The sequence below is a fragment of the Pleurodeles waltl genome, chromosome 12 (assembly GCF_031143425.1).
Source record: "Pleurodeles waltl isolate 20211129_DDA chromosome 12, aPleWal1.hap1.20221129, whole genome shotgun sequence".
In the NCBI taxonomy this organism is placed as follows: domain Eukaryota; kingdom Metazoa; phylum Chordata; class Amphibia; order Caudata; family Salamandridae; genus Pleurodeles; species Pleurodeles waltl.
In genome coordinates, this window is record NC_090451.1 from 77,811,890 (window position 1) to 77,826,003 (window position 14,114).

The 14,114-nt window shown below is 49.3% G+C and overlaps 1 protein-coding gene across 1 annotated transcript in view; it reads right to left on the bottom strand.

Moving 5' to 3' along the window:
- Positions 1-3,713: 3,713 nt before the first annotated feature.
- The window catches only part of LOC138267882 (diencephalon/mesencephalon homeobox protein 1-B-like), a 69,430-nt gene continuing 59,029 nt past the window's right edge, over positions 3,714-14,114 (bottom strand). Inside the window, exon 5 of the mRNA XM_069217116.1 lies at positions 3,714-6,517. Coding sequence (XP_069073217.1) covers positions 6,512-6,517 — 6 coding nt within the window. The 3' untranslated portion in view covers positions 3,714-6,511. The remainder of the gene's footprint in view (positions 6,518-14,114) is intronic.

Consider the following 14,114-nt stretch of genomic DNA (forward strand, 5'->3'; position numbering starts at 1 on the left):
TTGCTAGGTACAGCACCTACTCTCAGGGGGTATGTATTTTGATTCATAAAACAGTACAGTTTAGGCCACTATCGACCCGAGTGGATGACAATGGCAGATATGTGATGATTGCAGGGCTTTTGGATAACTGTAAGATCTTACTTGTAAATGTGTACGCGCCCAATATTGACGCTCCTGATGTTTTTCAGGATATCCATTCACACATTGATCACTTTGATAAAGATCACATCCTTGTGGGTGGTGAATTTAATTTGACCAAACATTGGACCCCACCTCTCATGCCCCGATGTTCAAGCCTCACTCCCTTAGGGCTTTGAGAGATCTATGCAGCACTTTTGCTTTACATGACCCTTGGTGACTGTTTGGCACTGGCACGTTGGCCTACACCTTTCGTTCAGCACCCTATGCGACCTGGTCGCATATTGACGATTGGCTTTTGATGGACGCTGCTGCGCAGTGGGTCACAGATATCGCGCACCTACCTTGGACATTATCTGACCATTCCCCGGTGCTACTTGCACTTTCTATACCCGCGGCCTGTGTGGCCAGGAAATTCTGAAGGTTCCTGGACATAGCGTTATTGGAAGCTTCTGTCCGCGCATCATTGCAGGAAGCAGTGTGTAAGGAAATGCCTCCTTGGCATGGTTACCCCCTGACTTTTTGCCTTTTGTTGATTCCAGTTATGATTGAAAGTGTGCTAGGACCCTGCTAACCAGGCCCCAGCACCAGTGTTCTTTCCCTAAACTGTACCTTGGTTCCCACAATTGGCAGAGCCCTGGCACACAGATAAGTCCCTTGTAAATGGTACCCCTGGTACCAAGGGCCCTGATGCCAGGAAAGGTATCTAAGGGCTGCAGCATGTCTTATGCCACCCTGGGGACCACTCACTCAGCACATGCACACTGCCTCACAGCTTGTGTGTGCTGGTGGGGAGAAAATTACTAAGTCGACATGGCACTCCCCTCAGAGTGCCATGCCCACCTCACACTGCCTGTGGCATAGGTAAGTCACCCCTCTAGCAGGCCTTACAGCCCTAAGGCAGGGTGCACTATACCACAGGTGAGGGCATATGTGCATGAGCACTATGCCCCTACAGTGTCTAAGCAAAACCTTAGACATTGTAAGTGCAGGGTAGTCATAAAGAGTATATGGTCTAGGAGTTTGTCAAACACGAACTCCACAGTTCCATAATGGCTACACTGAAATTTGGGAAGATTGGTATCACACTTCTCAGCACAATAAATGCACACTGATGCCAGTGTGGGATTTATTGTAAAAAGCACCCAGAGGGCATCTTAGAGATGCCCCCTGAATACCAGTCCGACTCCTAGTGCTAGGCTGACCAGTTTCTGCCAGCCTGCCACAACCAGATGAGTTTCTGGCCACATGGGGAGAGTGCCTTTGTCACTCTGTGGCCAGGAACAAAGCCTGTACTGGATGGAGATGCTTCTTACCTCCCCCTGCAGGAACTGTAACATCTGGCGGTAAACCTCAAAAGCTCATGCCTTTTGTTACAGCACCCCAGGGCATCCCAGCTAGTGGAGATTCCCGTCCCTCCGGCCACTGCCCCCACTTTTGGCGGCAAGGCAGGAGAGGATAATGAGAAAAACAAGGAGGAGTCACCCACCAGTCAGGACAGCCCCTAAGGTGTCCTGAGCTGAGGTGACCCCTGCCTTTAGAAATCCTCCATCTTGAGTTTATAGGATTCCCCCAATAGAATTAGGGATGTGCCCTCCTCCCCTCAGGGAGGAGGCACAAAGAGGGTGTAGCAACCCTCTAGGACAATAGCCATTGGTTACTGCCCTCCTGACCTAAACACCCCCCTAAATTCAGTATTTAGGGGTGACCCAGAACCCAGGAAATCAGATTCCTGCAACCTACACAAAGAAGAAGGACTGCTGACCTGAAAGTCCTGCAGAGACGACGGAGACGACAACTGACTTGGCCCCAGCCCTACCGGCCTGTCCCCAGACTCAAAGAACCTGCACAGCGACGCATCCGACAGGGACCAGCGACCTCTGAGGACTCAGAGGACTGCCCTGAACAGAAGGACCAAGAAACTCCAGAGAACAGCGGCACTGTTCACCAACAGCAACATTTTTGCAACTTTGAGGCAACTTTTAAAGAACTCACTCTTCCCGCCCGGAAGCGTGAGACTTCACACTCTGCACCCGACGCCCCCGGCTCGAGCTCCAGAGAACCAACACAGAGAGGACTCCCACGCGACTGCGACCTCGTGAGTAACCTGAGACGACCCCCCTGCACTCCCACAGCGACGCCTGCAGAGAGGATCGAGGGGCTCCCCCTGACAGCGACTGCCTGGAACAAAGAATCCGACGCCTGGACAACGCACTGCACCCGCAGCCCCGAGGACCGAGAGGAATCAACTCCAGTGCAGGAGTGACCAGCAGGCGGCCCTCTTCCTAGCCCAGTTGGTGGCTGGCCCAAAAGCCCCCCTGTGCCCTGCCTGCATCGCCTAAGTGACCCCCGGGTCCCTCCATTGCTTTCTATAGCAAACCCAATGCCAACTTTGCACACTGCACCCGGCCGCCCTTGTGCCGCTGAGGGTGGGTTTTGTGTGCCTGTTTGTGTCCCCCCAGTTCTCTACAAACCCCCCCTGGTCTGCTCTTCGAGGACGCGGGTACTTACCTGCCAGCAGACCGGAACCGGAGCACCCCTGTTCTCCATAGGCACCTATATGTTTTGGGCCCTTCTTTGACCTCTGCACCTGACCGGCCCTGTGTTGCTGGTGCAGTGACTTTGGGGTTGCCTTGAACCCCCAACGGTGGGCTGCTTATGCCCAGGAGACTGAACTTGTAAGTGCTTTACTTACCTCAGAAACTTAACCATACTTACCTCCCCCAGGAACTGTTGATTTTTGCAGTGTCCACTTTTAAAATAGCTTATTGCCATTTTAACCTATACTGTGTGTATTACTGCTTTAATTCAAACTTTCTTACTTACCTATGTGGAGTACCTTGCATTTTATGTATTTACTTCAAATCTTGAATCTTGTGGTTCTAAAAAAAATTAAGAAAATATATTTTTCTATATAAAAACTATTGGCCTGGAGTTAAGTCTTTGAGTGTGTGTTCCTCATTTATTGCTTGTGTGTGTACAACAAATGCTTAACACTACCCTCTGATAAGCATAATGCTCGACCACACTACCACAACATAGAGCATTGAAATTATCTAATTTTGCCACTATCATCCTCTAAGGGGAACCCTTGGACTCTGTGCACACTATCTCTCACTTTGAGATAGAATATACAGAGCCAACTTCCTACACAGTGGTTGACTTTTTTTGATTAAACGAGAGCTCCGTGGGTACCTGGGCAGTGCTATGGGATGCCTTTAAGGCATATACCAGAGGCATCTGCATTTCCACACACTCTGGTGTCTTGCACAATATACGTTGTGATCTTGCACAGGTGGAGGCACAGCTTGCTGATATTGACCGTGAAACGGAGGCTGCCGATATCGCCCCCTAACTAAGTTGTCATAAGTCCTTGCTCGATGAGTATAATGCATTGGCAGCACAGGAGGTGCTCTACATGGGCAAGTATACAACAGCCCACAGATATGGAGAGGGGGACAGACCTGGGGGGTGTTAGGAAACTATTTTTCAACCCTCCTCAGAGTGACGCAAAGAAAACAAAAACACCAGGCAAGGCTCCGGAACAGATGAAATGCTTTCATGAGGTACCAAGGTTTATTGGCAGGCCAAGGCTGAAGGCAGACGCACATCCCAGTGTAACGTCTTACAAGCTGGCATCTTCCGCCCTGAGGCGTATAAGTCAGGCGCTTATATATGTTAATAAGTGCTGTCACAGCACAACCCCAAAAGGGGACACAGTCCAAACATGGGCACGCACATACAAAAGAAATGCTGCACATACAAAACTAGAAGTCAATAGTGTAAAAATATACAGAATGCAGTGTGAGCATGAGCACGTGAACAGACAACAGGTGGTCCCTAAAGAAATGGGGGCTGGGTTGCTGGCTGAACTTAAAGTGTGAGACCGAGCTAAACTTAACAACGTGGCTTGGAGAGGTTTGTTTGTACAACTGGCATAGGTGTCAGAGAGGTCAGTAGGGAAGTCTTACTGGGATTCAGATAAGGGAGGAGAGAGTTGGAACTAAAGTATCATATCTATAGGTACATATATATTTTTCCCAACAATATCTCCTTTTTGATAGTAATATCATACTTGATTGCAAAAATATATATGTATACATTGCAGAAACATAGTAATAACGTATCAAAAATACATATCTTTGGATGGCATTACACATTTTGTTCAGATGAAACACATATATTGTCATCTAGATATACACCTATGAGGTATTTATTATTTAAACATAGACTAAATGATATGCTAGTATCTAATCTAAAGCATTCATGTGTTATGGGTCGATAGCCATTAAATCAAACATTTCTTTGTGTACTTCCTCTACATCTTGTTGTATTGTAAGATATCTGAGGGCTATCTCCTGCTCTGTAGGATGTAGGACTTTAACTGCAGAAAATGAATAGATGTTCTTACTACAGAACTGTTGGAGCATGGAGCAACAGCACTGGAGGCAACACAAAAGTACCACTATTGTTATAAAGATACCGAATAGTGCTAGAACTAAGCTCTTCAGCCATCCTGTTGGTATCCATGACCAAAGCCAGGACCAATCATCAGAATCAGAAATTTTCTCTGCTCCATGAAATGTTCTAACTGCTTTTTTAATTTGGGTGACATCCCTTGCTATGTTTCCACTTTCATTTAAAAAATAACAGCAAGAGGAATTCAACAAAACGCACAGTCCTCCTTGTTGTAGTGTCAGGAGGTCAAGGGCAATTCTATGTTGGATAGTCATGGCAGCCACTGAATTAATTTCCACCTGCAACTCTTGAAGTGCATCTCTTGTTGCATTGAATGCTATGGCTAGCTCAGCAGACATGTTAACAAGGGCCAATTCCAAATCATATACGCCATATCCAGGGATTAATATACGCATTAGCTCAAAAAAATAGACCTTGTCTAGCCTCCAGAATAGGTGTATGTATATCTCTTTGATACCTATGAGCAAAACTCCCCAAGTTTAATGGCTCATGCGCTGCAATATGTGGCACAACTGAAATGTTTGATGTTAGATAAGAAATAGCACACATGCCTTCCCAGTGCCGCGGAAGCACCTTGTAAGCCTTAGTTCCACAAATGAAATACATACTGCCCTGTAACTGTGTGTCCAATGTGTGATATTTACTGAGAGGAAGGCCTACCCCGTCAGGGAAAGAGTTCTGAAATTGGTCACACCATTTATAATCAATCCATGCAGAGTTTATAAAAGTAACATTTGCCCACGGCGCCACGTAAGAGCAGCGAGCTGACCATAAAGGATATTCGAATATTTTAGAAATCACATTTGGTGCCCTAGTATAATCATTTTTTTGTTCAATTAGTGGATCATATAGAAGACCATCAGGTGTTATCAACAGTGTTTCTCCAAGAATAGTGATGTTCCAGTAATGTAAAGTGTAGGTAACTTTCTTTCCTTGTCTCTTAGTTGTCCAGATCCTACTTATTAACTGTCTGTCCTTTATATTCCAATTACCCGTGGTATCATCAAATTCTAATATGTTAGGACACTTGCTACTTGCGAGGTATCCTAAGTATCGGGAAGCTGGGTTACATCCTGAAACTTGATGCTTTATACATACAGGAAAAGCACTGTCCTCTGCATTGTTTTCTCTCATATGTGACACTGGGTATTCAGCTTGAATATTGGGCTGTATGGTACAACGTGGGTACCATCCAATCCTTCCTTCTCCACAGTCCCAAGTTACATTTGGTAAAAGGCATCCTTTTCCTTGTGCATAATTCTGTATAGGCACAGGTGTCCCATGTAAGCCAATGGGGTCATTGGGGTGTCTGGATAATTCTCTACACATCCAGCAGTTTTCAAGACCTAAGACTTGGGCTACTTTCTCATGTACCGCAATGAGGGGATGGTCAGCTGTTTGTCTAAATACTGTTAGTACATACAAAATTAAGGTACTAAAATTATTTGTACTATGCAATGCATTTTTTTTTTCAAAAGTTATAGATATGAAGTCTGTTCAGTCTCGTCTTCCCCTACTAGTCTGCAGTAGTCTTGTTCAAGGGCGGTTTCACGGACCTGCCCTGCGGTGTCCTCTTCAGTCTATTTTTCTGCAGGTGTGACTATCACCTTTCTTCGAGACTACGTTGTGTGCTTCACTCAACTGCTTCAGTTTGTGTCACCTGACACTTCATGACGGACCCTCAGCGTGGCTCTTGGGAACGGTCTGGTCTGTCTCCCCTTTTTCTGGTATGCTGCGCTGCTCCACGGGTTGCATGTGCTCATCCGTTGCAGGCACGTCGGTCTGTGTTGTTGATGGTGAGGATCTGCACCTAGTGCCGTGAATCCACTCAGGACGTCCCTGTACCTTCACCGCCGTCCGCGTCACCAGGAGCACAAGGTGTGGTCCAGTCCACCTAGAACTAAGAGAAACATCTTTTATTTTTCTCACCATGACTATGTCTCCAGCTTTAAAAGGATGTGTGGGCTCTGAGGACGGATGGGGCAAGGCTCCCTTCACCTGGAGATGGTGATGCCTCAAGACTGATGACAATTTTATAGCATAGTCAGAAATGTTTTCATCTGTCCACAGCAGTGCTGCTTGAGATGCTGGGAGAGCCAACCTCAACCCCACAGACATAGGCCGCCCCATCAGTACCTCATGGGGAGACAAAAGGGTTGTCCTAGATGGAGTTGCCCTTATGGCATGCAGCACTAAAGGCAGAGCATCAGGCCATTTCAGGCCTGTTGCATCAGTTGTTTTTGCTAATCTATTTTTTATAGTGGAGTTCATCCTCTCCACCTGTCCTGAACTTTGGGGGTGGTAAGGGGCATGCAGTTTCCACTCTATTCCCAAACATTCACACATCTTTTGCACCACTGCAGCCACAAATTCACCCCCTCTGTCGCTATTAATGCCTTGGGGGACCCCAAATCGGGGTATGATATCTTTCATCAAGCATCGCCCCACAGTTGCCGCATCATTCTTCCTTGTGGGAAACGCCTCCACCCATTTTGAAAATGTATCCACACACACCAGCAAATATTTGAATCCATTCACTGGGGGCATATAGGCAAAGTCTATTTGGACATTGGTAAACGGCCCCTGTGGTACTGGTAAGTGATCATGTGTAGCAGGGGACCGGCCCTTAGTATGCTGGGCACAGACAAGACAATGTGAGCAGAATTGTGCAGTGAAGGCTGTTATCCCTGGTGCAAATCATTCCTGTCTAATTAGCTCATTCATCCCCCCTTGTGCCATGTGAGTGGGTCCATGAGCAATCCTTGCAAGGGGAAGGAACATACTACGTGGAGCCACAGGTCTCCCATCCTGGTGGACCCACAATCCCTCATCATTTTGCAAACACCCAGCATCAGTCCACACTCTTTCCTCAGCTAGTGCTGCAGACCATTGTGCTTCCTTTACATCAGCTAGCAACAACTGTCTCTGAATAAGCTGAATTTTTTTAATGCTTTTTGCCATTAGGGGCACAATTTGTACTGGCTGTAACATGCTTTCTCTTGCTGCTGTGTCAGCCTTGGCGTTTCCTCTGGCTATCTTGGTGTTAGCCCCTGTATGTGCCTCGCATTTTATGACTGCTATGCTGTTGGGTATTAGTATTGCTTTTAACAAGTTCTTTACTAAAAGGCCATTTTGGATGAGGCGCCCTGCTGCTGTTATGAAACCACGATACTGCCACAGCTGGCCAAAATCGTGTACAACTCCAAAGGCATAACGTGAGTCAGTATAAATGTTAACAGTTTTCCCGTCGGCTAGGATGCATGCTCTTGTTACAGCATACAGCTCAGCTTGCTGGGCAGATGTGCCAGGGGGCAGAGCTGCACTTTCAATTATGGTGTTTACTGTTGTTATCGCATACCCTGCTCTGTAATCGGTGTCGGTTAGTCTACTGGAGGAACCATCAGTTTACCACTCATAGTCTGCCTTTTCTAAAGGTGTCTGTTGTAAATCTGGTCTGGGTGTGGTGCATGTTTCTACAACCTCAACACAATCATGGTCAGGGGTCTCATCAGAATCACCTATGGCAGGTAATAATGTTGCCAAATTAACAGGGGGGGCATTTTTTAATGGTAATATTAGTGTTAGACAACAACGTGACCTCATAACCTGTGCGCCTGGCTGCCGAAAAATGCTGTGTTGCTGCTGATGACAACAACAACTGTACCGAATGTGGCACATAAACAATACAAGGGTAGTCCATCACAATGGGAGCCGCCCTCTCTACCATTACAGCAGCTGCCGCCACTACTCTCAAACAGGCTGGATGCCCAGTCACTGCCGAAGGCAAAGTCACAGAGTAATATGCCACAGGTCTTTTTCCAGAGCCATGCTGCTGTGTCAGTACACCATTTGCAATGCCGTCTTGCTCTGACACATAGAGATGGAAGGGTAGTTTGTAATCAGGGAGCCCCAATGCTGGTGCAGTACACAATGTCCCTTTCAGTTTCTTGAAACATTCTGCAAGTTCATTAGTCCATACAATGTTGTTGGGTGCATCCTGTAGTGTGCATTTCCTCAAAAATGCATCATAGGATCTGTACTCAGGGATCCACTGGCGGCAGTAGTTCATTATCCCCAGGAAGGACATCATTCCTTTCTTGGTGGACGGTGGCTGCATGCTTTGAATCATTTTTATTCTGTCAGGTGATATGCACCGTATACTCAAAATTAAAAGGCCTTACGGCAGAGCTGCCATCATTACTGCTGATGTCCTGGTGGAGCTTCTCAAATATTACTCCATGCTCTATACAACGCAAGCGGGGCTGCCGGGTCCCGCTTTATAAGACTATCTAGATGACAATGCTATGGTCTGGTTAACATCCGCCCAACAGCAGTTCCTTAATGAACCCTTCCTTGCTGAGGAGGTGTCACAGGCAATAGATTCGCTGGATGGGATGCGTGCCCCGGGGTTGGATGGGTTTACCAGGGTGTTTTACAAGAAATACAAAGATGTTCTTAGCCCTCATCTTGTATTGGTGTATGATGAGGCTCTGGAGGCTGGGGCTCTCCCTGCATCAATGAGAGAGGGGGTTATTGCCCTTTTGCCGAAACCTGGTTTAGACCTTCTATATTGTGGGTCATATCGCCCCCTTTCCCTGATAAATTTCGACAATACGATTTCGGCCAAAATGATCACCACCTGGCTCTCCCTCTTGTGGGATCTGATTATCACCCCGCTCAGCCTGGCTTTGTTCCACAGCGCTCTACCTCTATCAATCTTTGCACTGTCTTTGCAGTGATAAACAGAGTGTCCCCAGAGGTTCTGGCGGCGATTGCCTTATTGGAAGCCGAAAAGGCTCTCGATTCACTTGAGTGGCCCTTTTTACACGCTGTCCTTAGTAAGCTCGGGTTTCACCGAGGCTACACCAAACTGATTTTCCTGTTGTACATTCAGCCCACAGCAGCGATACAGCTTAATGGTGAGCTCTCCTCCTTTTTCCCCATAACACGCGGCACACAGCAGGGGTGCCCTCTGCCACCTTTGCTCTTTATTCTGGCAGTGGATCCCCTGGTGCGTCACTTACGTAAGGGACATATTCACAGGGGACTGCAATGGACCAGTGGACCACTCCTGGTGATCGAGAAGATCGTCAACGGTCAACTGACCTGCTTCCTTGAAGACAACAACACTCTGGACCTGTCTCAATCCGGTTTCCACAGCAACCACAGCACAGAGACTGCCCTCATCGTTGCCGCTGCTGACATCAGGACCATGCTAGACAGAGGCGAAATGGCGGCCCTCATCCTCCTAGACCTCTAGGCCACCTTTGACACTGTCTGCCACCACACCCTACGCACACGCCTCCACAACGCAGGGATCCACCACAAAGCCCTGGACTGGATTACATCCATCCTCACCGACAGAACCCAGAGAGTCCGCCTCCCTCCCTTCCGATCTGAAGCCACCGAAACCATCTGCGGCGTCCCCCAAGGATCCTCCCTCAGCCCGACCCTCTTCAACATCTACATGGCACCGCTCGCCAACATCGTCCGATCACACAACCTCAACATCGTCTCTTATGCCGACAACACCCAGCTGATCCTCTCACTCACCAAGGACCCTGCCACCGCCAAAATTAACCTCCACAATGGAATGAAGGCCATCGCCGACTGGATGGAGAGCAGTCGCCTGAAGCTGAACTCGGACAAGACCGAGATCCTCATCCTCGGCTCCACACCCTCTGCCTGGGGCGACTCCTGGTGGCTGGCCACCCTAGGAACCGCACTGACGCCCACCAACCACGCACGCAACCTGGGATTCATCCTGGACTCATCGCTCACCATGACCCATCAAGTCAACGTCATCTCATTATCCTGCTTCAACACCCTTTGCATGTCCTGCAGATCTTCAGGTGGATCCCCACCCGAAACCAGAGGTCACCCAGGCCCTTGTCAGCAGCAGACTGGACTACGGCAACACTCTCTACGCAGGAACCATGGCCAAACTCCAGAAAAGACTGCAACGTATACAGAACGCCTCCGCACGCCTCATCCTCGACATCGCACGCCGCAACTACATCTCAGCCCACCTGAGAGACCTACACTGGCTCCCCGTCAACAAGAGGATCACCTTCAAGCTCCTCACCCACGCCCACAAAGCACTCCGCAACGCCAGCCCAGCTTACCTCAACGAATGACTCACCTTCTACACCCCCAACCGTCAACTCCGCTCCGCCAACCTCGCCACCGTTCCTCGCATCCACAGGATTACAGCCGGCGGCAGATTGTTCTCCCACCTCGCCGCCAAGACCTGGAGCACCCTTCCCATCCACCTACGACAGAACCAGGACCTGCTGACCTACAGGAAACCCCTCAAGACCTGGCTGTTCGAGCAGTAGCATCTCCCCCGCCCCCTCCCCACTCAGCGCCTTGAGACCCTCACAGGTGAGTAGCGCACTCTACAAATGAATGATTGATTGATTGATATGCAGACGATATTCTACTGTTCATTCGCCATCCAGACACAAATCTTACACCAATATTGGCAGAAGTGACTCACTTTGGTGAATTCTCTGGGCTGCATATCAATTGGAGTAAGTCAGAGCTTTTTCCGCTGACTGACATTACCCGTCCTCCTGAGACAGAGTTTCCCTTTGTGCTGGTGCCCTGACTCGGCAAAATACTTAGGTATTCATATAAACAGAGACAAGGAACAGGTGATATGGCTCAATTATAGACCTGCATTGGAGAGATTCACCACACAGGTGGATAGATGGGTAAAGCTGCCGATCTCTTGCGGGCCGGATATCGCTCATAAAAATGGTGGTTCTCCCACAATTTCTGTATCTATTTTTGACTATTCCGATCCAGCTTACTAATTCCTTTTTTGCTACTCTTCGCAGCTTGATCATTTGACTGGTATGGACGGATAAACATACGCGCATTCGATGGGAGGTCCTCACTCTCCCGTATGAGTGGGATGGATTTGGGGTCCCCCACTTCCAGCTTTACTACTTGGTGGCGCAACGTCAATTCACGTATCACTGGTATCTTCCTGATGCCCGCCTTCCCAACTCTATCCCGGAGCGGGACCTGTCAGCTCCTGTCCCGCTGGGTGCCCTTTTGCCCAGGGGTGTTCTGCTACATCGCAGAAATATTCAAAATATTTCCGCAACTAGCTGGGTATGGCATAAACTGGCTCACTTGTTTCACTGCGACACACTGTACTCCCCAGCACTGACCTTGATTAGTAATCCATTTATACACATTACATAGGAGTCGTTGGTGCGGCGTACATTAAGTGCTTTTCAACATCTGATAGAGACTTCTAGTTGCAGATTCCTTACCTTTGAATTTCCCCAGGCGTCAGACTGGATCTGGAGATTTTTCCTCGAGCAGTACCTCTGTGAGTCGTCAGGCGGCGTCGGTCAACTCCGCAGGCGTCGTTGGCATCTGTTCGCCGTGATGACGTCGCGGACGTCAGTTATTTTCTTTCCGCGTCAGCCTACGCGCAGATCCGGAGAAGAGGTTCCTCACTCATTTTTTAACTACGTCGACACTTTTGTTGACATTTTTGGACGAGTATGTGGATGTGTCAAGGGATGTCCCGCAAGACCGGATCTAAGCCCTGCGACTCCTGTCACCGAACCATGTCGGTAACGGATCTGCACCTCGTATGTCTCTGGTGCCTGGAGTGCGATCACGGCCCAAAGTCATGCTCCGAGTGTCGGGCCATGAACCCTAAAGCTTTGAGAGAGCGATCCCTCAAGCTCATGGCTGCCTGACACTCGACTCCGCAGCGCTCACGGCCCGTTCGAGAGGAAGGTCTCGAGACCGACCGCGGAGTCACCACCACTCTTCGTCCTTCAAATCATGGGGACATTCGGGTCACAAAAAGAAAAAAGTCGAAGAAGGACAAGCGTTCTATGACTTCACCCCGTTGATCAGATGATACGATGCGGGAAGAGCGTTGATGCTCTAGGCCTCCGACTTCCCGGGAGCCGGAGCCACCCGCGGCCAGCCTAAGGAATTTTACGAGGCCATGCGCCTCATTTTTGAGTGATCCTTTGGAGCCTTCGGGCACAGGTAAGTCGGTTGGGGTCCCCTCGGTTTTTAAAGCTGTCAGCTTTGGCCACGGCTCCAGAGGGCCCCTTCGGATCCAATTGCGGATCCGTCCCGATGCCGGTCGTGCCACGGTGACCTTCCCCGGCATCGGGTCTATGTCGATGCTCCCGACGTCGGTTGGGCCCACAATCGACGTAGATCCCATCCTCATACCTGACAACCCGGAGCCGAAACGACGTTGATCAATGCCGATTCCATTCTCTATGGGCTCTCCTGGGCCCAGGGTTGATCCCTTATTCTTGTGGGTATGGATATGGGGAGAGTATGGAGGGGATGCTGGACCCTTTAGAATACCAGCTTGACCCACAAATGGACTGGGTGCAGGATTTGGGTGATGCCAATGGTCTAGACACCTCCCCTGACACTAGTATGCGTTCTCTTTCTTGCGTGGCTACGGAGGAGGGTGCTTCTTATTCTATGGTGGTGAGAAGGGCGGCTGAGGTCCTGGACCGCAAGCTACCTTCTGTGGAGGTTAGGCCTAACATCCTAACTGACGTGCTTCAGCCGGGGTCCTCCTCTTCTGAGCCACATCAACCCTTTAATGAAGCACTGACAGATGTCCTTTTGGGTACTTGGTCCAGACCCAGCACAGGGGCTCCTGTGAATAGGACGATTGCCCGCTGCCATTGGCCTGCGCCGTCAGACCCAAAATTCCTGACCCAACACCCCGCTCCTGAGAGCCTTGTCATCCAGGCTTCTTCATCTGGCGTATTCCCTGCTGCACCCCTAGATAGGGAATCAAAAAGAGTGGCTAATTTGGGGAAGAAGTTGTTTTCTTCCAACAGTCTAGCGCTGCGGTCCGTGAACACTGCATGCTTTTTTGGCCGCTATTCCCATACTCTCTAGGATACGGTCACGCAAGTGCTGCCTGCAGTTCCGGAGGAGGCCCGGACTGTCCTTTCCCAAGCAGTAACAGATGGAAGGGATGCAGCTAAGTTCATGATTCATTGTGGACTGGATACGACCAACTTTCTGGGCAGATTGGTTGCATCGACGGTGGCATTCAGACCCCATGCCTGGCTGAGAACATCTGGCTTTTCGGGGGATATCCAGCAATCCTTGATGGACATGCCCTTTCATGGCACACGTCTCTTCGGAGACAAGGCGGACTCGGCGATCAAGCGCTTAAAGGATTCCCGAGCCATGGCCCGGTCCCTTGGCCTCGCGCCCACACCTAGACCCCAGCAGTCCGCCTTTCGCCCCTTTTGTGGATACGGAAGGGGCATCCAACCGCGTCACTCCTGGGATGGGTCGGCCACATAGGAGAGTCAGAGATCAGAGATGTGCTACGCTCTGGCTTAGAAGCAACCTCCTGAAGGTTTTCGAGCTCACTCCACCTGATCTACTGCAGCTACAACAGCGCTAGCACAGGGCGTTCCAGTCCTGGATATTTGTCAGGCATTAACGTGGGCATCTCTGCACACTTTTACCAA